Source organism: Triplophysa dalaica, chromosome 14 (assembly GCF_015846415.1).
Source record: "Triplophysa dalaica isolate WHDGS20190420 chromosome 14, ASM1584641v1, whole genome shotgun sequence".
Classification (NCBI taxonomy): Eukaryota; Metazoa; Chordata; class Actinopteri; order Cypriniformes; family Nemacheilidae; genus Triplophysa; species Triplophysa dalaica.
Genome location: NC_079555.1, coordinates 21,148,590 through 21,173,288, shown reverse-complemented (window position 1 = coordinate 21,173,288; position 24,699 = coordinate 21,148,590). Strand labels below are relative to the sequence as shown.

General features: G+C 39.4%; 2 protein-coding genes across 2 annotated transcripts; both read left to right on the top strand.

Annotated features, from left to right (window-relative positions):
* Positions 1 to 3,043: 3,043 nt before the first annotated feature.
* On the top strand, positions 3,044 to 8,884 carry taldo1 (transaldolase 1). The gene is made up of 8 exons (XM_056766735.1): positions 3,044 to 3,253; positions 5,218 to 5,341; positions 5,446 to 5,553; positions 6,598 to 6,729; positions 6,841 to 7,016; positions 7,253 to 7,450; positions 7,531 to 7,676; positions 8,476 to 8,884. The coding sequence occupies exons 1-8, from the start codon at positions 3,157 to 3,159 to the stop codon at positions 8,506 to 8,508; spliced, it is 1,014 nt and encodes a 337-aa protein (XP_056622713.1). The 5' UTR covers positions 3,044 to 3,156; the 3' UTR covers positions 8,509 to 8,884.
* A 470-nt stretch (positions 8,885 to 9,354) lies between these two features.
* On the top strand, positions 9,355 to 22,478 carry LOC130435694 (uncharacterized). Its single transcript, XM_056766475.1, has 15 exons — positions 9,355 to 9,492; positions 9,682 to 9,814; positions 12,538 to 12,725; positions 12,810 to 12,914; positions 12,986 to 13,100; positions 13,218 to 13,359; positions 15,309 to 15,438; positions 15,554 to 15,709; positions 15,812 to 15,849; positions 15,954 to 15,983; positions 16,279 to 16,451; positions 20,198 to 20,619; positions 20,832 to 20,931; positions 21,038 to 21,287; positions 21,962 to 22,478. Exons 2-15 carry the CDS (start codon positions 9,686 to 9,688, stop codon positions 22,024 to 22,026), a joined length of 2,043 nt encoding a protein of 680 aa, XP_056622453.1. The 5' UTR covers positions 9,355 to 9,492; positions 9,682 to 9,685; the 3' UTR covers positions 22,027 to 22,478.
* The last annotated feature ends 2,221 nt before the right edge of the window (positions 22,479 to 24,699 follow it).

Below are 24,699 nucleotides of genomic sequence, written 5' to 3'. Positions count from 1 at the left end.
TTGACTGGTATTCACATCTGCTTTTAAAAACACAAATTCGTGGCCATGTCATTTACAAGTTTTGACTGACTTTCCCACTGTGCATGTAATGCTACTGGTACGTCTGTATATTTATGGTTGCGCACCGAAGACCTGTCAACTCCGAGAGAAAATACGAAGTAATTGAATAAATCCTCATATGTTATATAAGGCCACTCCATCCGCCCACTGTGTAATACTTTGTGGGTGTGAAAAATATTCATCAGAGCTGTTTTAAAAGTGTATTGAGTGCGCTTCTGTGACAACAGACTTCCATTATTTTCCACCGGCCGGCTAATAAAACAGTCTCAATACAAAAAGAAAGAACGTCAGAATCCTTTACTTACACATTAAGAAATATGATGGATACAATCCTGAAAACGATAGATGGCTGAAAAAAGTTTGATCTCAAACAGATCCACCACACATTTCATAAAGCATGACACAGTTCAGTTCATGAAATCACAGAAGTATTGTTCCATCCCACCTGTAAAAAATTCAATTTTGTAACTAGTTCACTTAAAAATAAATACAGGATAAAACAAGATGTTTTTTATAAGAACACAGTCATTAATTTGTGCTAGTATAAACTCCAAACACATGCATGTTAATAGAGTGAATGCAGATGTCATTTTTAGCTTTAAAGCATTTACATTACAGGTGTTGTTTTGCTGTAATTTTAGTTACCTTTTGCCTGTGTCTTCTGTTCATATGAACCAGCAGGTTCCTTTGATTTATCTGAATTCCACATTGTGCGCAAGTGACCCTGATTTGTTGCCGGACACGTCATCTTTTTGGAGTTGGTGCTGCTGATGCTGGCGATGGGGTTGGTGCTGCTGATACTGGGGGTGGTGCTGAAGATAGGAATGGTGCTGCTGATGCTGGCGATAGAGGTGTTGTTGCTGACGATGGGGCTGGTGCTGATGATGGGGGTGTGGGTGCTGATGTTGGGGATGGTGCTGGTGCTGGGGATGGATGTGGTGCTGATGATGGGGATGGAGGTGGTACTGCTGATGCTGGGGATGGAGGCGGTCCTGCTGATGCTGGGGGTGGTGCTGATGATGTGGATGGTGCTGCTGATGCTGGCGATAGAGATGATGCTGCTGACAATGGTGATGGTGCTGAAGATGGGGGTGGTGGTGCTGATGCTGGGGAATGGTGGTGGTGCTGCTGATGCTGAGGGTGATGCTGATGATGGGGATGGAGGTGGTACCGCTGATGCTGGGGATGGAGGTGGTACCGCTGATGCTGGGGATGGAGGCGGTACCGCTGATGCTGGGGATGGAGGTGGTACCGCTGATGCTGGGGATGGAGGTGGTACCGCTGATGCTGGGGATGGAGGTGGTACTGCTGATGCTGGGGGTGGTGCTGAAGATGGGGGTGGTGCTGATGATGGGGATGGTAGTGGTGCTGCTGATGCTGGCGATGGAGGTGGTACTGCTGATGCTGGCGATGGAGGTGGTACTGCTGATGCTGGGGGTGGTGCTGATGATGGGGATGGTAGTGGTGCTGCTGATGCTGGCGATGGAGGTGGTACTGCTGATGCTGGCGATAGAGGTGTTGCTGCTGATGCTGGCGATGGGGCTGGTGCTGATGATGGGGGTGGTGGGGGTGGTGCTGATGTTGGTGGTGCTGCTGATGCTGGAGGTGGTACTGCTGATGCTGGGGGTGGTGCTGATGATGGGGATGGTAGTGGTGCTGCTGATGCTGGCGATGGAGGTGGTACTGCTGATGCTGGCGATGGAGGTGGTACTGCTGATGCTGGCGATAGAGGTGTTGCTGCTGATGCTGGCGATGGGGCTGGTGCTGATGATGGGGGTGGTGGGGGTGGTGCTGATGTTGGTGGTGCTGCTGATGCTGGAGGTGGTACTGCTGATGCTGGGGGTGGTGCTGATGATGGGGATGGTGGTGGTGCTGCTGATGCTGGCGATGGAGGTGTTGCTGCTGATGATGCTGGGGGTGCTGCTGGCAATGGAGGCTGTTCGGATGCTATGTTTTTACAGGTTTTAAAATGTTTAATAATACCATCCCGTCTGATTACTGTTGATGTGCAATAGCAGCAGTGAAAATGTGGTGATGGTCTGCAGTTTAGACCACACTTGATGATGGCAAAATCTAAAATGTAAAAAGAATAAATAAGCACAATTGTCTTGTTCACAGCAGCAATGTTTATAGTGCATTGATTAGGAAGATATTTTGTGGTGCCTTGCTCAAAAGCAAAACATAAGCTATATGTGTCTAGGGTATTTAAATAGTAAAATGATTTTAACGAATGAAATATAATGTATAATGTACTGTAATGAATAGTCTATAATAACATCAAGTGTTTGAACCACTGAGATTCCATCAAACGTTTCAAAACACAAGGAAATGTTCAATGATCAATGTTTTTAGTTTTAAATTCCAGGAAGAAATGATTATAACAAGCAAAAGCAGAAAGGTAGTATAGTGAAATAATTCACACACCTTCTTGTTGAACTGCATTTTGCATGTGATTAGTTACATGATTTTGGAACTCGTGTAAATGGTTAAATACCAGTTTACAGAAGGCACAGTGGTATTTTGTGCAGCACACTGCACATCTCTCAATAGACAGCAGGGGATCCTGTCCTCGAATAAGTACTGTCTGATGCATCTGTGCGATTAACAAAAATGTTTAAATAATCAATTAATTAAAACTATAATTCAAAATACACACACTAGTGTTACACATGCTAAATGTAGCATTGGGAATGGGATGACGCTTAAACGCTAACGTGAACCTACTCGGGAGTGAGAAATAATTAGCAGTGTCGAGACAGCAATAGATCTATGGAAAAAATGTATAGATATCTCAATGTTAAGATTATCTTTCATTTACGCTTTTTTTTACCGTGCGAAGCAGTTAGTGTAAATTCCGATGAACTGTAGATGCGCGAGTATACGGCGAGAGTAGCTCAAGCCGCGCCCACTAGGTCTGGCGAGGAGGAGCTGGAGCTTTGCTCCTCCCCCTCGCCTCTGCAGCGAGCAACCTTCCATATTGTTCCCGCTGTGTCAGCGCATGCGTTGAAAACTCCTGCTCTCCACTCCTCTCTCTCTCTCTTTCTGACTGACAGTGTTTGTGGGCTCGTATAAAAGCTCTCTGTTTTCTCGGTCATCATGTCTGTTTCACCGGATAAACGGCGGAAGATGGAGTCTGCGCTGGAGCAGCTTAAGAAATACACAGTGGTCGTCGCAGATACGGGCGATTTTAACGGCAAGTTTTGCTCAAACTTCGCAAAACGTATTTTGATGCGACGTTCAGTGCACACTGAAGGTGTTGTTTATGAGTATGCACGTGTCTGCTAAGTTAAATACATTACATTTCTGTTTTATTGACGTTAGCCTGCTCATCTCGAAAAGGCTTGATATTTACTGGTTAATCATTGACGGGTAATAAGTTAACCCGCCATGAGGAACTGCTAACTTACTTTCGTAATTCTGCAGTGATGAAAGCGTTTCACTCTCGTGTGTAAGTTAGATTCGGAACTAAGTGAACATGCTATCGTCTTACATGATTTGTAAAACTTAATGCGTGATAATTATGTCATGCTGACTATTCCCGAGTCAAACCTGTGACATCGGTAATTGGTTTAAAGTCAATCGAATGAGCCGGGATGCCCATAAACCGCCCGTTTATGACGCTGTTTATACATTGATCATATGAATTACTTTTAGCGAACGATTTTGTTATTCGCGTTAAATGTACCACGCCGAGACCCGGAAGCGAATTTCCAAATCATTCAGTGATCCAGTTATATCTAATTCATGACGTTCGTTCAGTACTCATACCTGATTGGCCAAAAGGCAAACATGAGAAAGTGGGCGTTAGTGATCTGATGGAGTTGTGATTATTATTAATGTGTGAAGGACATATTTATGAATTTGCAAGTAGCAGTTAAGGATCTTGTAAAATTAGTACAAACGACTTTGATACTGTAAGAAATCCACACCATTTAAAAATCCTTAGAATACATGGCTAATCTTTTTTATTTTGTTTATACATTAGCTGTACATAATGCCCATTTTGTAACCTGGGCAATCCTAAACATTTTCATTATATGTATTTGCAAATGTTGTTTATAATATTCATAAATACTATGCTATTGTTAATTGTTATTTCATGTTAACGAATGAAACCTGACTGTGAAGTGTTGCAATCGCTTGTTTTGTGGCAGTCACAGTGCTGTATTTCATCACAAGAAGCTGCTTAATGTCCCTTTTGCTTTCTGTGTCTTGTATTGATCATATTGATTGAGACACGTTACATGTTTAAAGTTCTTTAGATTTTTTTTAAACAAGAAGTCCAGTTTGGGTTAACTTGAGAAGGGTTTGATGAATCATGCGGGTGAAGCTTGCATCAGATTCCAGTTACCTAAGACCGCCTTGTGAAACTATCCAGCGCTGTGATTTCACACTGTGTTTGTTTAAGACAAGGAAACTATGGTGGATAAAACTTCAGCTGCGGCTTTCCGCATTGTCATCATGATGAGCAAGAACAGTCTAGTCCCTTGTCAAGTCACTAAAATAAATATAAACAAATAAAGACAGAGTGGATTGGTTAACTGTACTTTCGGTGTGTTCATTCATTCATTATAGGGAAATTATAAAAAAGAGAATTACTGGAAATCTACTGTAGTTCTAGTAGGTTTATTAATTTTGAATAAACAAAACAAAAGGGTAGAAATAAGAAAACCATTTTCAAGCGTTAATTGCTTAAAATAATTTAATACAATTGAATAGACCTTTGTGAGGGGAGAAACCATATTGATTTTGACGCAGTGACCTGAGGACTTGCAGTCTGTCCTAGATGTCATAACTTTAGCAACTGTTTTCTAACGTTTTCTCTACTTCTTTAAAATATGATACTATTCCACAGAGTTTGTAATTGATGTCACAAACTAAAGCATTATCACTTTGCACATCATATATCACATTGTTTAGCAAGATACCTTGCATTTCTGCAATATAATACAGTCCCAATTTGTGGTTAAGTTTACTGTGTTCGATGAACAAATAAAAAAGTATTTTAATTCACACATATTTTACTACGTAGTAATTAAGCACGGGTGCATATGAACGGTATAGATCTTTTTAATGATCGATTTCAGAGGTAATGCTGATGATAGGAGAATAGAGAATATCCTGTTCCATTATTTCCTTGTTTTCCCTCATCTGCAGCTATTGAAGAGTACAAACCCCAGGATGCCACAACCAATCCATCTCTCATTTTGGCTGCAGCTAAAATGCCGGCCTACCAGCACCTTGTGGAGCAGGCCATAAAATTTGGAGTGGCCAAAGGAGGGTAGGAGCTGTTTTCCCTCTATGGTGCTGTGCTCCGTAGTCTCATACATTTATAATATTTGTGTGTCATTGTACATTCATTTGACTTTTGTGTGATCATTTTAGGACAAAGGAAGAGCAGGTGACCAATGCGATGGACAAGCTGTTTGTCACCTTTGGTTTAGAAATTCTGAAGAAGATTCCTGGCAGGGTCTCCACTGAGGTTGATGCAAGGTAAGAGAAGATATAAACGCAGGCCCAGATAACTGATAACAGTCCTGAGGGTTTTCCATTTGTAGACGGTTTGTCACACAGTAGAAGCACCGGGTTCTTGAGCAATGCTTTTGTCATTTTAGCCAGAATTGTGCATCTCTATAACACAGCTTCCAAGGTCCTCTGAAGTTGTTGTCTTAGAGTTCAGACAGACCAAGTTTTCTTCAGTGAATATTGTGGTCTGAATAAGGTTTACACTAGAGATGCGTGGATAAGCTAAAATGTCACCCGCATCCGCTGCTTCAAATATATTATCCACCCGCCAACCGCCTGCACGTATCATTTTCTCTGATATAGATAACCCGACCCGGACCTGATCGTCATTTAAATTACTCAGTAAATTTTCTAGCACTGTCTTTGTCTGTAAATACTTAAATCTAATATTTCCATTTAGCACACACATGATGTACCATATTAGAGGTACCAGTCTTATGGCTTTCATATACATACAATGCCTCACAGTCGTTGCATATTACATACCGAGTACTTGATTTATCCTTGTTAACCACTTCGCTAAAACGCTCCCACACGGTACTTTTCTTTTTTACCTTTTGTTTTTAATTCTCCCTTTTTAAATTTCTCTTGGATCTGTTTTGCCTCCATTTCTGTTTTAAGAAATAGACCGTCCTCTACCGCTGCCACGCGCGCATTTCTTTTAAATTACTGCAAATTAGCGCCTGATTAAAAATGCATTTAAAACACATTCGTATTTTTAGAGAAATGTTGTTAATATTGTGTATGATATCATCCGCCCGCAACCCACCCGCAATTAATCTAAATGTATTTTTTTATTACCCGTCCAACCCAACCCGCGGATCACCCGCAGCGCCCGCGGATTTAACCGCCATCCGCTCATCACTAGTTTACACACTTTATTCTTGCTTTGTGATTACTCGGCCTCTTTAATGTAAATGTGGAAATTACAACAGTTTTTGTAATATTAGTTTAGTATTTCAGGAAGGTTTTCTTTAAATGAAATGTGTCTCAACTAGATGTGATTTTCAGGCTGTCATTTGATAAAGAAGAGATGGTGTCTCGCGCTCAGAGACTCATCTCGCTCTATGAGGAAGCGGGTATCCGTAAAGAGCGCATACTCATCAAACTCTCGTCCACATGGGAAGGCATTCAGGCCGGACGGTAAGTGTGGCTCATAGTTCTTGCACACAATATGAGAACCGAGTGTCATTTGAATTTTGAATTGAGTAAAAATGAGACCTTGTCACCTGATCTGTGTGCCTTTTATATCAGGGAGTTGGAGGAGAAGCACGGCATCCATTGCAACATGACTCTGCTGTTTTCATTCGCTCAGGCGGTGGCATGCGCAGAGGCCCACGTCACCCTCATCTCACCGTTTGTGGGACGTATCTTGGACTGGTACAAGGAAAATACAGAGCGCAAAAACTATGAAGCTCAAGAAGATCCAGGTGATGTTAGGAGAGGCTCGGTGTGAGGATGTATAGTTCACCCTAAAGGGGTCCCCTTGAGGGGATCGAATGGTGTTTTGGTATAATAATAATAAATCAGAAAATTTAGAGCAGTTGGCATTCTGAGCGTGTATGTGTGAAGTGAATGCAATTCTATATGCAGATGTGGCCTATGTAAAGGGAAATCTGTCTTTTGACCCAAGCTGCGGCTATTAACAGCTGTGTGTGTTTTTCAGGTGTGTTGAGTGTGACTAAGGTCTACAACTACTATAAAAAGTTTAACTACAGCACAGTGGTGATGGGCGCCTCCTTCAGGAACACAGGGGAAGTGAAGGCTCTGGCAGGCTGTGATCTGCTCACTATTTCTCCCGGGCTGCTGGGAGAACTCAGCAAGGACCATAGCGCAGTGTCCTGTTCTCTCACGCCAGAGGGAGGTGAGCTCTGCCACATTCACAGCTTCTTCAACCGTCCATCTGCTCGAGGCGATTTTAACATCTGTCGTTTTTGCTTCCAGCGAAAGAGTGCGATTTGGAGCAGATTCACCTGGATGAGAAGGCTTTCCGCTGGCTGCACAATGAAGACCGCATGGCTGTGGAGAAACTCTCGGATGGCATCCGCAAATTTGCAGCTGACGCCGTCAAACTTGAGACCATGATCAAGGTAGAAAAACAAATTGTGATTTAACAGCGTGTGCCTTAGTGCCTTGAATCCATTTATCAATCACAAGTTTGACTTAAGCTGGGGTGATATGGCTTTTGCAGGGAATAATGGATTGAATTATGCCAATCAATGCAAGGAAAAACTAGCCCAACAGCTACAGTTTCATTGATCTAATGCTTAGTTTTCTGCAAAATGAATTGCACCAAATTAGCTTCTTAAATTGACAGCCTAGTTTTATTGACACACTTTTGATTTTGTAAACAATCTAATGACTGTTAAGCATGGGCCGGTTTGAGAATTTGTTGACATGGTAACCTTAAACCAAATTATCCTGGTTTCGCGGTTTTGGGGTTGTAGCTTTTAAATGTTATTTTATATGTCTGAGTCAAGAACATTGAACACACTAGATTTGATATTGCAGCAACACAAAATATTTGGAACAGTAGTAAACATGAACAGTTTGTCAGGTTAAGCACCCCTTTGTAGTCTTCTTTTAAACGCATTTCCAGTAATTAAACTTGCATGCATTCATTCATCCATACATATACACATATACATAAATAAATTAAATGCAGATGCGCTAACAACTAATTAAGCATAAATAAAATATTGCACAGAACGTGATAGATTCCTGCACAAAATGGCTCATAGCTTTGGAACGGTATAACAGAAACTGTGGTTTTAAAACGGGTGACTTTCCAACCGCGATGTACCTTGAAACAGGTATTCAGCCCATGCCTAATGACTGTAATGCTGAAAGTCTTGTTCTGTGCAAATCGAGTGTTGTCTTCTTTTTCAGGAAAGGATGTTTAATGCGAAGAACGGACAGTAGTGAGGAAGATTGACACTTTCAACGACCAAACCTATGCTGAACTCCGATTGGCTGTTTTAACTGCACTGAAAGTCTTACTTAAAGTCTGTAGTTCAAGCATAAAAAAACTTTTCAGTGTGTCATTCACATTTTAATTAACAATCTGAACCTTTCATATAGTCATGTGAGGTGTGCTCCCAGGAGATGTTGTGATTTTACTGTAGGACCACAGGGCTTTACTCTGAACATAGATTTACTACAGTATAGTTTATAACCCACCTGCGATGTCATTTTGTAATGCCTCATTGTGCTTCAGTATTATCTTAAAACTCTAAAATCACATTCCGAAGATAAATATGTATTTTCTTGTATCCCATAATAAAAAAATCTTTCCGTAGCAGTGTCTAATTTCTGCTTTTTGTACGCTTATGTCTATGTGTTTATTCTACCATCGATAAGCCTACTGAGAGGAAATCATATCAATAATAATACAATTTAAGTCTTCCCAAGTTTGCAGCTTTCGAAGGCACATTTTATGTCATAAGGTTTTAGAAATTGTATTAAACCATCTAATGTTTATGCTAACCTCGGCAAAGATTACCCTAAAACATAATTGTGTCTGTTTGTATTTTATTATTTTGAGGTTTGGTCATTTAATGAGACTGTATTTATTTAAATCGAAAAGGTCATAGCTAAGCGCTAAGCCTGCGGACATTAAAAAAGATCATTTATTTTCCTTGTTGAGTGTGTAGTGCTCATTGTTCATGGCATTAACCCAACTTGACACGCAAGATTTTTAACAATGCAAAATCATTCCTTTACAGTTCTTGTCAAGCCAGTTTGGCCTCATCTTTCCCAGCATTTTACTTTCACATTACTGTTTGAAAGAAAGACATCTTTACAAGTGAGCCCTGGATTTATTCCATGACCATATGTAATGAAAATATAATACCATCAGAAGAGAAGCTTTCTGAAACGAAGAGACCGTGGTCATCTTTTAGCCGGGTAGGTTTTTTCTCTTTAACAAGATTAGAGTGATTTGAAATGGTAACTAGATCTGTTTTAGATCGGTTGCTAAACCACATTTTCAGTTTGGATCTTCATAAAACCAACAGGGAAGTTAAACCAGGAAATGAACATGAATAAGAAGTTTATAAAGTGTTTGTAAATGATCTGTTGTTTGTGAATGAGCAGAGGGATGAGGGTCACTCTCTGGCCTCTGGTTGTGCTTCTCGGTGTACTGCTGCTGTCGGGTCAGATCACTGAAGGATTCAGCTTTGGCGCAACTGTTAATATCGAACCGTTTATTAAGGACGGATTGCAGAAGGTGAGATTATGTTTTTTGTAAGATCAGTATTATGTTACTTTGTTCGATACTTTCAAACGTGTCGATATAAACTCATTTAATTCACTGGAATGTCATGAAATAATCATTCTCTTTCACTGTCCTGCTTTCACTATCAAACTAAAAAAGTGTCCATGTACGATAATACATGTTTATAAATGAAAAAGTCAAGACGAAGTCACTTGAAGAAAGTCTTTGAAAACACAAACAAAAATTATTAATTTCGTTGACGAAAACTAAGACGAAAATTATTTGTTAATTGAAAATAATCTTGTCCCACCTGGCGGACATCAGTTAGCGCGCATGTGCTGCTTCTCTCATATAAGCGGTAGAGAGAAGTCTCTGGATGAGAAGGGTAAGCAAGAACACACTTACATTCTGTGTCTCCACGCGGTTAACAAAGCGTCTTATTTTCCTTCACGATCGCGGGTGAAACTCCGCAAACTTGAAGCGAGACACCCCGAAACACATTACAAAGGAAAGCACAAACGATTTTATAAGCCTATGTTAATTTATCCGCTAACACGAGCAAAAGCAACAAAGTTAGCCAAAAGAAAACCAGCGCTGCCCTCCACTCATTATAGAAGTGATGAAGTGAGTTAAACTGTACATTCCAACCTATTATATAACATGTTTGTATGACTAAAGAAATTTAATATAATTTATGTCTTTTTTAAAAGCTAATTCTATCTTCTTCACATAGGCATGCCATGAGCCAATAGTGTTCGAGTGTGAGAGCGTTCAGAGCGTTTCATTGGTTGATTGAACTGAATGAATACGCCCTACTTCACGAGTTATTTGAATTTTATGGGATTGAATGAACTGGAACATGTCGTTCATGATCTAATGTTATGTGTTACAACAATTCATATAATTTTACTGATTTTTTCTGAAAAATAAAGGAATTAAATTATATCAAAACAGTTGAAACTTTGTATGGAACATTTAATTACGCAAAGTAAATGATTTACATTTAAGCTTTTATCCAAGGCAACTTACATTGCATTATCAAATACATTTGTTTCTTAGTATGTGCAATCCTTTGGTATCAAACCCATTACCTTGTCGTTGTTAATGCCATGCTCTTACAACTGAGCTACAGGAAAGCGATACCTTTTAGATTTAAGTAGACTAAATATAATGTATATTCAGTCGACTAAAATATTTTTCATATTTCGTCGACTAAAACTAGAATGATGGGGTTGACTAAAATGTGACTAAATTACATTTTCGTCCAAAGACTATGACTAAAACTAAATCAAAATTTGCTGTCAAAATTAACACTGCTTTACGGGATAGTTTGCCAAAAATACATTGATTCTGGCATCATTTATTCACTGTCAAGTTGTTTGAACACTTTAGAAAGTTCTTTGTTGAAATATTTTGTGTGATATTATGATATTATGTGTGCGAAACTAAGTTCTGGGTCATCATTGATTAACAGAGTAGTGTCCTTTCTTACTATGGAAGTCGATGCAGACCCAAAACTGTTTAATTACAAAGCATTCTCCTAAATTCTTCACACAGCAACACACCTAAAACACATAATTGGTGAAACTGTTCAGGTCATTCTAAAAATACGAATTGTAAACTAAACTCCAACATTGTTTAAAAATACAAAAATACAAAAAACACTAACACAATACACTGTGTCTACCAAAACACTAACGCATGTTCTCTACTGAGAGGAACATTCAGTCAATCATATCACAATGTCATAAAAAACACTACCATCAGATGGAATAACAGAAACTGAATTATTTGATATGTGTCATGTCTGCCCTTATTCAATATCCTACCTATTGGTTTCAAAAAAATTCTGAACAATAAATGCTGCTGTGTCCCACCTGAGATTTGTCAGTATTCATTCACCAGTCTCTCTAGCCTGTGGTTTATGACAGGGATTTTCAGCCTGGGGTTAGGCAAGGAACGGGGCGTTAGCCTATAAGTTAGGTTTAGAACATGAGGTTATCTTTTCTGACAAACAGTGTGAAAGCATTGGTATATTTGGCAGTTAAAAAACATAGATCTGGTCTTGGTTGAGCTTGTGTGTTAAAGAAGTTAAAGCATTTTAAATTTGTGTAAAATGTATGCATTTTGTGTCAAAGCAAAAATAAATATGTTAATTGTATTGCCTACACAGCCAGATGTTGTGTGTTAAGAGTTTAGAAAAGGTATTGGAAGAATTGTCATAGCAATTGTAAAAAACTGTAAAAGCTTTGGGCTGTTTTAAATCAAAAGTTTTGCTTTTAGAAAAGTTAGATGTAAGATCAATGATACTGTTGGTACAACATGAAGCTGTACTTTAATTTCTGAAATGTTTGCTGCATAGAAAGAAATTCTAATCATATCATAAAACACACACAATTTTTGTTATAAGAACAGTACTGTACAGATCGCTCAAATAAGATTGATCTTGAAAGCAAAAACAGAAACCCTTTAAAAATCCATAAATCAGAAAATGTCTATAGGAAAGTCTGATATTTTCAGTGGTACAGAGGCTTGAATGCATTAATATGCGTTCACCTTAATGCCCTTGCATTTGTCGACATTAAGTTTCTTCTGCATTCGGTCTATAATGGGAAAATGGCACCTTCGACCTAAAAAAATTAGGGGGGAAAAAAACCTTTGGATGAAGGTAACCAAAAGAAGCGCTGGAGTGAGTCCTTTGACGTGATTGGTCAAATCTGTGTTCTGTTCTTCAGGTCAAAGCTTACTACAGTGTTTTGTCCAGCCTGCCCTGTCCAGCCCTGGAGGAGTTGTGTAATGAAGTGGACTGCAGTCCTCACGTCACCTCCTCTCCTCTGAAAGGACTGGTACCTTCACCCGGCTGGTGCCTCCGTCAGTGGCAGAAAACCATTCCCCAAAACTACACCTCGAAAATCAAGCTCGGGTGAGAGCCGATGGATTCTGTCTAAACGAATGAGCCGTGGACAGGATGAGATCTCACGTTGTGTTCTCTTCCCCCCCTCTTCAGGTCTACTGAAGATGTGTCACTTTACACAAGAGCTGATCTGTCCATCCGATCAGATACAAACCGCATCAACCGTGCTCCAAACGCCGCCCTGCTGCCTCCCGTCCGGTAAAAACACAGTTCCACTGCCATTCATACAGTACAGACACCTGCTGAAACTCCAGGTGTGTTTGTGTCAGGTTACGTGCAGGTTGTCGTCAGGTAATCCCTCTGAATGTTCTGGATCTGGACGGAGATGCGGTTCGCTGTCGGTATGGGAAGACCAGCCTTGGTGCATTTTTGCAACTCAACAAAGTTAGCCATCTTTGCTCCGTCTAAAATTGATTGCGATGTTGACATTTATTTCACAAATTTCAGGTGTTTAAGTATTGAAATGTGTATTGAAGCACTTTCTTTAAATGTGTGATAAAGGAGACATGCACGCTGCTGTATGGAGGTGCAGCAGCTGCGGGTCAGTATACAGTGGAGGTGATGGTGGAAGATTTTCCTTCGTCTGTGATTCTGAGCGAGGCAACGCCTTTCTCCACCGTATCTCTGCAGCTCTCCATAACTGGTTTGTCTTTCCTGACAAGATTCACAAATGCACCAATGAATTATATGTTTATAGCTTGCCAAATATTCACAAACCTTCATTGTGTGAGGAATGGGAATGTTATGAATAATGATCTGTTTAAATTTAGTTAAACTAAACGTGAGAGATTTAATAGAAGAGTTTATACACTGTGTTCCACAAAGTGAAAAAAGTCACAATATAATTATTGTAAGGAAATTATAACGATGTAATGATTTACTGAGTAGCGGCCCTATCAAAAGGACACCAAACTGTAGATATGAACAGCCATTATCATTATTAGTTTATTTTATAGTTTATATGTTTATCTTTTGATGTTAAATTGTTTGTTTTTATAAAGTTTTTTGTCACTTCATTATTCAGGTTAATACATTTATGCGCGGTTTCACAGACAAGGTTTGAGGCTAATCCCAGACTAAAATGAATGTTTGAGCAGTCTTTACTGAAAATTACTCGGCTTAAAACATCTTAAAGGATGTCGGCGCCATTGTTTTGTCTCAAGATGCACACCAGTTATATTTTTTACTAGGGCATTTTTATAAAAACATCTTACATATCATAATTTAACTTAGCCTTTTTCCGGGCTTAAAGAGCACGTTCCCCACGATCCCATTTTTCAACCATTAGTTAGTGTGTAATGTTGCTGTTAGAGTATAAATAATACCTGCATAATGCTAAAGCTCAAAGTTCAGTGCCAAGCGAGATATTGTCTTAAACAGAATTCACTTTTCAAGGACTACAGAGAACGGCTGGGCTCCAGCCCTCTACTTCCCGGGTACATGATATCACTATTCTGAGTGCTGTTAATAACCACCGCCCAAAGGAATACGCCAAAAACGGCGGGGCTTTCCTTAGAGAAGAGGAAGAGCCTCTGGAGTAGTGTTTGGTTCTCAGAGATTGTACACATTTGACTAAGTTACACGCTAAAATACTTTCACTTTCATCACAGTCCTCCAGCTGGTCATAAGAATTCAGCTACACACATTCTGAGATAACCAACGCTCAAATAACAGCTTCATGACTTTAACATCGGCTGTGAAAGCTGTTCTGTGTAATACACTGATATTGTGTGTGGGTGCGCTTACCTCTAAAACACTTCTGTGAAACGCCCATTGAAGTCCTGCTTGCAATTGTCTGCTGGTCAATCTGCCTGTTTTATTATCCAACATAAAAAGGCAAAACTAACACTTCTGTTATTAGTGTTAATTAATATAACCGGTCTGACGCCATTCGGTCGGGTGTCATTCCCCTCGCCATAGTAGGAGCAAAAACTTGCAATCTCTAACAAAGAGACGTGTACTAGCAGACCTCCGTCACACTTTGATCGATCCGCATGTGTTTAACTGATAAAGTGAAGTTGACGACATTGTAACTGTTTATTGCTAAAAGCCAAAGTTTATGAATACACGTGAGGGGGGAACCGACCAATCACAACAGCCTAAGAAACGGAAGCCAATCACTTAAGACCTGGTCAGCTTTACCATCAGAGCGTTTCGGAAGGAGGGACTTTTTATAGACCGGAAGAAATCCAGTCGTTTTGGTAGAAGTGGGACAGCGCTTTACAATAGACTTGAAGTATGTGAAATATAAAGTTTTTTTTATTAGAAACATGAACATCCATTGTTACACATCCAAAAAACATCATCAGAGCCTCTTAAACAGCCAGAGACTGGCTCCTTTAAACTAAGCCCTGTGTGTGAAACCAGGCCTCAGTACCTCAACATATTCATTCAACATTTCTAATAAAACATATGCTAATGTCATATGCTAATGATCAAAACATATTTTGTTTAGCTTAAGTTTTTCAAATAATATTAAGGCCTAGATTTTATTTGCTTTTAATTGTCAAAAACGTTTTCTCAAAGAGATATTTTTGTTATGAATATATTCTCTAGTCTAGAATATACAGTAACTTGTGTGTGTGTTTGCAGTTGAGAATGAAGCGGGCTGCCCAGCAGCACCAGAGTTCAGAGGTGTGAGCCCAGCGGGTGGCTCTCTAGTGCATGTGCTGCCCTTTCAGGAGATCCATGTCAACATTACAGTGTACTCAGGAGTACAAGAGTAAGACCACACTACACTTCTTTTCATCCCTTGTGTTTTACATTGCAAATATGATCTATTTTAGGCAGCCTAATCATGCACATCAGCGGATATTCTTTGCTCTTTTTCACTACAGAGTGACAGAAATGGCAGTGATTGGTCCTCCAGGTCTTTTTGTATCACCCGTGACAACAACCCTGAAGTCCCAAACATCCACAACACTGTCCTGGGTCAGAGGTCCTGATCCGTCTGCACATCTTCTCTCTGTTTGTTTTGTTGCAAACACCAAGAGGTAACTGATGGCTTGTCTGGTTGAACATAAAAACAATAGATCACACACACTGAGCTTGATGGTTGATGGTTCAGATTAAACGCTTCACTGTTTGATTCACAGCCTGCAGTCTGAGATCAGGTGTATGTGGCTCCAACAAAGTAAGATTTTATTAATGATCTTTTTCTGTTTGTATGTTCAAAACTAAGAATGGGGCGTCATATGCTAATGATCTTTATTGTTTTACTTGGTTCTTGTCTTTTAGCACAAATGGACCCTTTGCCCCCAGGAACAGGTGATGAACGGGATTGCTTTGGTTTAAACATTCTGGCTAGGATTATGATCTAAACCCCAGACCTACATTTAGAACCTTTCCAATTTTTCGCTTTTGTAAACATTTTACTAACTTTAACTTGAACACAATTTTATATTAAATTTGTAAAAACTGAAGACATAGTTTAAAAATGTATTGACTTGAATGTTTGCAAATCAAAATTCAAGTGGACACTGCTGCTTTCCCAAGTGGGAAATGAGGTCGATGTCAAAGCATAAGTGTCCATTCACAGTCTTGGCATGGTTTTGTCTCTCAGAATTGAAATGTAATGAGCAGAAGCTGGAAATGTCTCTTTTGCTGCCCATCTCTTTCCTGGAGGATCTTCATCTCACTGTTCTGCAGTTGAATGACCCGACCTGTCCAGTGTTATACAACAGCACACACGTAACAACAACCTTCTCTCTGACGGGCTGTGGCACCAAAACGGTGGTACGAGCCTTTCTTTCTTCATCCACACACAGAATTATTTCATAGACAAAACACACTACGACTTTCCTCAGTGAAAACAAATAAATTGTCCTTCAGACACATTTTGCAGACAATGCAGGTGTAACATGAGATTAAACATCAGTACAATAAAACAAATATATAAAGTAAGACAAATTTAAGTAACACAAATGTTTAAAAGTTGTTTTGCTGAATACGAAATTTTTTTTTTTACCATTGACAGTACTTAAAGAGGTCGTTTGTTTTGGATGTAATGTGTGTACACGATTTAAGGTTAAAAAATGTTGTATTTTCTGCATACCGTGTATGTTTGAATCTCCTCTATCCTCCGCCTCTCTGAAACAAGCAGATTTTTGTACAAAGCTCATGGCTCTTAAAAGCGAGGTTTGCTCTGATAGGCCAGTTAACCAGTGCGGGAAATGTAACGACCCAGACCATATTTGGAACATCAGGTTCCTCTTCAATTGTACTGACAGGTACTCCACCTTACTTGCGTATACATTTGGGCCATTTTATGCCGCTTTTACACTGCATAGTACTGCACGGTACGGTGCGGTACGGCTCACTTTTGGAAGGTTTTCCACTGGGTACAGTACCTAGTACCTGATAATGTTTTTAGAACCACCTCGGTTGAGGTTCCAAGTGTACTGTACCGATACCATAATGTGACGTGTTTACAAACAGATCACTGATCGGGCAGAGCGAATCATTACCAGCGTCAGTGGATTTGCAACACATGAATACGCATTTTAAAACGTTATATTGGCATTGAGTTTTATGCTTTGTGACAGTAAAATAGAGATCAAGACCCTTAAAGAGTAGGTAGCATGAGATCATGAAAATGACATTTCATGCAGTCTGTTCTGTTGGCGGGTTTGAAAGTAAGCTGTCTGCCAAGTTGTAAGTCCGAAGGTGAATGAATCACACAAACGAGACGTGGAATAGTACACCCGCATATCTACGTCACTACACATAGTCCCCGCCTTCGTTTTGCTGAGACTGACGCGAAAACTTATCTCTCCTCCCCCAAACACTGTTGCTCGTTCGTGATGCGTGTGTATCATGTCTAGAGTCTGTGTTCTACGGTGTGAAACTAAGTCGGTTTTATTTCAACTACCAAAGGAAGAAAGTCTGAGGGAAAAATGGTTACAATTCAATTTTCAAACGATACCAAAAGAGTATAACCCCAGGGTTGTACTGTGCGCACGTCATTTAACCGAACATTGGTTTAATAATCTTGGCGCGTTCACTGCAGGGTAAGTGAACGACGATTCTTGAAAGAGGGGGAACACAAACCCTATTTGGACCTGTTAGCTCCACCGAATCACAACCTGTAAGTGTGACTTGTTTTTTTTTTCTTAAATATTAAATAAGAAATATTTTCATACCTTATGTCTGTGTTTAGCTAATGCATATAACGCTAACATTAGCATGTACCGTTATTTCTGGGGTGTTACAGTTTGTTTATCTGGCTATTAACTTTGCATTTTGACACATTTGCCGCACGTACACCTATGTAGATATATTTGGGTGATACTACAATAATTTTTCATATCGTCGACTTTCTGAAATGCTCTATGTAACATGACAACTCACAGTTAAGACAAAATAATAGTATTACTAACGTATTAACAGTATTTTAATTATTTCATTGATGAGCAAAAGCACAACATCCATGTTGTCACACTGGGAGTTTTTATGACAAGAGTTGTCACTTGCCACTGACAAACATCCAATCGTGGAGGAGTTTGTTGTGCATTAGTGTCTTCTTCCTCGTCAGAGTCGGGCTCAGATTGGTAGGGTAAAATCGCCGCCATCTCTAGCTACACATATAATATACATGACATCCAACCACATGTAAACCTTAATCCTGTAATGATGGTAGTGGGGTTCCATTTGCGACAAATGATTAACGCGTTTGACCAATAACAACAGACTACACCACCATCTGACCAATCACATGACACAAGGTTAGCAGGTAGGTGGGGCCTAGACGGATAAATCGCGGAACGAATCATTTGAGAGTCAGTCAAGAAGTAAGGTACGAATAACTGCCTATTATTACAACATTATAGTGTTTAAACACATTGTATGTACATAAATTTGTTGTTGGACACTCGATAAACCAAAGTAGGGCCTAAAAAAACATATGCTAGGTACTCTTTAACTCAATGCTAAATGCTACTTTAGCTTCCCATCGTGCGCTTTCGAGTAAACCAAATGATCGCTGTCTGCTCTTTTCTTTAAGATTTCTCAAACTCTCTGGTATTTTAGATGTATTTTGTTTTGCTGCCATCTATTGATATGCTCCATTACTCCTGTGTTGTGCATGTGTTTTTTGCGTTCACTACGGTAGTAGAGGCGGCGCAACAATGACAATACGTTTAAAATCCCCACCCACTTCGAAGCGCTGCTAAGCTGCTGTGGCAAAGCAAAAGTGAAAATTACTGAGAAGTGAAATTAACTGAGCTAAATCGTACAAAAACCTTACGGTACCATGCAGTGGAAAAGTGCCATTAGTCAACTCATACCACGAACTGATGTAGATTTGTGGGGGTGTGGTTACACAAGTTGTTTCAGGCAGGTCTGGGATGAGCATTCGCTTTTAGATAGAATGCATCTTTTGTTCCCACACTTTAATGTTTGCAATTGTACGTTTCTAATATATGCATGAGCAACTTATAACACAACAAAGACACAGAAAAACATGTGTTCGTGCCATATAACCCCTTTAAACTAAAACATTGTCAGCATTTAGGACTTGTTTCGGTCTCCAGCCACTGGATGTCACTGTCTCCTTGTGTGATGTTTCCCTAGTGTCATTGTTTTCACCTGTTCCTCATTTGTCCCCTGTGTATTTTAGTTGGTCCCTGTTCCCTGTCTCGTTGCTCAGTCTTTAATGTTTTGTAGCCAAGTTCCCCAGTCTCAAATGGTGTGTCTTTGTGTGCTTCGTCTGCTTTTGTTTTTTGGAGTTCTATGAGAACATTATTCTTTTTTTGGATCTTCCTCTTCGGAATTGTTTAAGTTTCCCCATTTTTCCTGTTTCTTGTTTACCATGTGGATTACCAGCATTTTTTGTTAAGATTCTTTAAGAGAACTTTATTTTTTGCTTGGTCTCTACGGGGTTGTTTATATTATCCTTCTTTCCTGAGCTTCGTGGATTACCTTGTCTTCTGGGACGTTATTTAAAGGATCTTCGTTATTTTATTCAAGCCTCTGTGTGTGTGGGTACCCCAAAGAGAGACGTTTGCTAAAAGTTAAACAGTTACTAAAAATGAGTCGTCCAAAACTCCAGAAGTGAACATTTGATGGTTTTTGTCTTTGATGACTAATCCTGTCCTCATGAACAAAGTTCCAGACGTAATCACCCATCATCCCACCTGCCCTGTGGTACAGACATTTCTTGAATTTTCTGACAGTGACAGTGGGAAAATATATATTTTAAATTTGTACTGTTTTTGTGCAATATACCGATATATAGTCATTAATGAAATAAGCTAAAAATTGACTTGAGCTAAATCAACACTGAAACATTGATGCTACATAAAAATAAATATTACCACAAAAATAAGCACCACAGAATTGTACAAGAACTGTAAAAACATTGGGCGAAACAAAAATGTGTTACACTGTGAAATACACACATTTACATCAGCTGCTTTTAACAAAATCAGCATTAAAATGATACATTTTTTAGTTTTCTGAAATCTCTTCTTTGATGTTTAAAGCACTTGGGGTCAGAGTTGCTGTACACCAACACTTTACGCAGCGTCAGTTCCAACTCGACCATCACCCGCGATGCCAGTCTTGTCCTACCCCTCGCTTGCCGAATTTCCAGCCAGCTAGCCGCAGGTCCAAACTTTCGAATCGTGGTACCGTCAGAAGTGGAGACGTTCGGTGCTGTGTCCTTCTGGCTGGAGTTTCACATTCCTGGTGAGGGCCCAATGGCTACTGACACACGACAGGCACGGTTACGCAGTTCACAGTCTGTGAGGACTCCTCGAGAGCTCCATCGCTCCGGACAGCTGGACATGTTGGACCTGCATGTGTTTTCTAACTGTTCATTGGCCCGTGCGGAGCTCATGGTGGGCCGCTGTGTGGAATCAGAAACAAGTGACTTTCTTCATACACGGCCTCTCCTCAGCCAAGGGTTAGTGTCAACATCATACTTTTTTGTAAGGGAGCACAATGTCAAAGAGCTCATTTAAGAATTCGTTTTCTAGTTTTCGCAATTTTTCTTTTCATGAACTGAGTACTGAAGGGCGTTAAAATGTGATGCATGTGTGAAATTGGCAAATACATTTTCCAGTATATCAACCCGCTTCATGTTCCTTCCTCTGTGTCCACCTGTCTGTGTTTTAGGTGTGTATCTGGAAACAGTACTTTAGAGGTCCTGACGTCAACATCAACTGTTCGGATTTACCGCTTATATCTTAATTCTTTGGAATTAAAAGGAGACACGGTATGTGTTCCTACTGTGAACTTTCAAGGTGTACATTTTGCATTCAGGTGAATTCTTGATCAGTTTTGCATTGCTGTGTTTAAACTCGATACGTTTGTCTTTCTAGATGTATGTTGAGTGTGAAGTGCATCTCTGTGTGACCACCAAACAAACGCAGAGTTGTGCAGACCCCTGTACAAAATCATCCCAGAGATCGCTAGTAGATAGCATTCAAACCAGCACTTATAAAGTACGCTCAGGGCCGGTTTCCATCGTAAAGCCAGCCACACAAACCAGCACAGCTACACCAACCCAAACCATTAAACCTATCAACCTGCCTCCCATCAGCCAAACCACTGCGACCTTGCTGTCCTGCAGTAAGTGTATACTTGCCAACAGTGTTGGGTGTAACTAGTTACTTAGTAATTAGTTACTGTAATAGAATTACTTTCCCTTGAAACAGTAAAGTAAGGGATTACTCTCATTTTTCTGTAATTGAATTACAGTTACTTCTGATGCAATTAAACTAAATACTTTGTGTAATATATGTGTGAGTGCAATCAAAATTCAAAGTGTAACTTTAAATTTTTTATTTGGTCAATTAATAATACTACTTTATGTAGTTTATATTATTTATTTGAATAAATCAAAAGAGCCGATTATCCTTGAATCACTTAACTAATCAATGTTGATATAGGATAAAGAAAGTAAATTGGTAATAAATAATGAGCACTTTATTTTACAGTAGCTGTACTTATCGTATAGTTACAGTGTACTTGTCTAAGAAAGTACTGGGTGGTATAAGTTTAGGTTCAGGGATAGTACCTAGTTATTGCCCAGTTATTATATTTACATGAATAAGTACACAGTATGTAAATGGGAAACATGACTGTAAAATAAAGTGCTACCCTAATTACACTATTGAATATGTAACGAGTAATTGCTAATGAATTACTTTTTCAGAGTAACTCGTCCAACACTGCTTGCCAACATCATTATAGTAAACGTTTCGTGAAATGTAACATTTTAAAGTCACTCTGTTCTGTTATAGATCCGTGTGAACGTGTGCTCTGGGCTACTGCTGTGACCCTGTTGACTGTGCTCATGCTATCATAATGGATTCCCTCATGACCTCTTCTTCACCAATGACTGAGAAAATCATCTTTTAATTTCCCTTTTTCTGTCAAATATATGGTATCACTTAACAATAAAGTTATAATAACTATAAGCGTGAGTTAATGTATTGATTAGCTAACATGAACTAACAATGTGCAATATAGTTTTTATTAAAGCATCTAATAATCTTCAATGTCAATACAATCGTTCATTGTGCATTATCAAATGTTTACAGCTGCAGATGCTGAGATTAACAAAAACAATAAACATTGCTTAGACAGCATTTATTCATCTTAGTTTGTTAATGCATTAACTAATGTTTACAAATACAAGCAAATTTTAGTGATTCCAAATGTCTTAATGATATCTGTCTTTTTGCAGTGGTTTTTAATCACTATTACAATTTTATTCTCAAATTAATATATTTCATTAAAGCACAAAACTACTTTTCATGTGTTCATTCAAAAGACTATTACTTTTTGCACATAATCTCTATGCTGCAGTGTTCTGTTATACTGTCATCATAGCGCTTCATTGTTACAAGCAGGCTTTAAATGGGGGGACCAAAAATTTTTGCACTTTCAAAATGTATTTCTTTTATCCATATAATGGCATCCAAACACTGTGCACATTTCATACATAAGTACACTGGGATATTATAATATTATCCAGCCACCCTGGATCAGTCTTTCAAAATTTTCTAAATAATGCATTTTTGTAAAAAAAAAAATTGAAAGCCCATAAATGAGTGTGACAGGCTTGTTTTCATAAAGCTAACGCTCGCACCACAGTCTGTGTCCCGGCCGCTGGACTCCAGACTGAGACTGACAGATGGCAGAGCTGGGGGTTTCTCAGGCAAGATCACCAAATACTGCAGATCTTACACGTTCATCAATCTAGAGCATTTAACATACTGGCTTCAAAAGATAAAGATCTCTATTTAGTACTTTATAGTACTCATTTACCTGTTAGTAATGAAGTAGAGTATAGTCACTATATACAGTATATGGTCAGTGAAATAAGTATTTGATCCATTGTTGATTTTGTAAGTTTGCCTGCTTCCAAAGAAATGAAGGGTCTATCATTTTTATGGTGGGTTTATTTTAACTGATCTGAAAATCTGGGGAAAAAATGTTATATAAAGATTATAAATAGATTTCCATTTCAGTAAGTGAAGATAGTATTTGACCCCTAAGCAAAACATAACTTTGTACTTGGTGGAAAACCCCTTGTTAGCAAGAACAGAGGTACAACATTTCTGTAGATGGTCACCAGGTTTGCACATGTGTCTGGATACATTTTAGTCCACTCCTCTGTCAATCTTTAAAGAGCAAGTAGCATATGATTTTTAAGGTCCTACTTTGGTTTATGGATTGTCCAACAACATGTTTATGTACATAGAAGGTGTAAAAACACTATTATGCCGTAATAATAGGTAATATTCTTACCTTACTTCTTGACTAACTCTCAAATGATTCGTTCTGCGATTCATCCGTCAAATCCCCTCCTATCTGTTAGCCTATAGTGTTATGTGATTGGTCAAACGCGTTTGTAACCAGCAAGGCGTGATGAGAGTGTGATGATAATGAGTGTCAGCTGCGCGTTGCTCGGGTATCGTATCCGACAGTCGACCGTCCGGGGGCTGCCGGCATTCTGCTTTCGTTTTGTGGTTTGTTTATTGTTTTATTAAAAGTTGTTGAATGTTCGCCAGTTCCCGCTTCCTTCTTTACATCCCTTGAACTTGTTATAGCGTTCATCACGTGTAGCAAATGGAACGCCTACCATCATTGGATTATGGTTTACAGGTTATATATTATATACAGTGTATAGATAGAGATGGCGGGGATTTCACTTTACCAGTTTGATCCCGAGTCTGTCGAAGAAACATCCGAAGACGATAGTAGATAATAGATAGACGATAATAGATTTAACACTTAAATTAGCTGGGTTCATAGATAGATAAACAAACTGTCATACCCCATAATTAACGGTAATGTTAACGTTAGGGTTATATGCATTAGCTAAACAGAGATATAAGGTACACAAATATTTTTTGAATTTCAGACAAAAATAAATAGTCACACTTACAGGTTGTGATTCGGTGGAGCTAACATGTCCAAATAAGGTTGGTATTTCCCCCTCTTTTAAGGATAGTCTTTTAAATATATCCTACAGAGAAAGTGTCAAGATTATTGAAATGACGTGTGCACAGTTAAACCCAGGGGTTATACACCTTTGGTGTCATTTGAAAAAGAATTGAAACCATTGTTCCCTCAGAAGTTCTTCCTTTGGTAGTTTAAATAAGACGCACTTAGATTCACACCGTAGAACACAGGTTTTAGACCTCGCAAGAATGCAACAGCATGCGAATCCTGACGAATCCAGACAGTATAAATACAGTGCCTGTGACTACAATACTCAGAATCTTCTTTTTCACGCTGCCATTGTTGAAGCTTCTGGAGGCTTTGAGCGATGGCTTCTTACTGTTGTCTTTGTGCTGGTCCCATTTACCCGCCGGATACTCACGAGCACTGCATTGCCTGGGCCTGGCTCATCCGGAGGCTGCATTCTGTGGATCTGCCGGCGAGTGTCTTGAGAACTCGCAGGAACATCGCTCGTGGACTAAAAGGGTCGAGGCTCACTGCCACCAACAAGTCGCTGGTGAGTCTACTT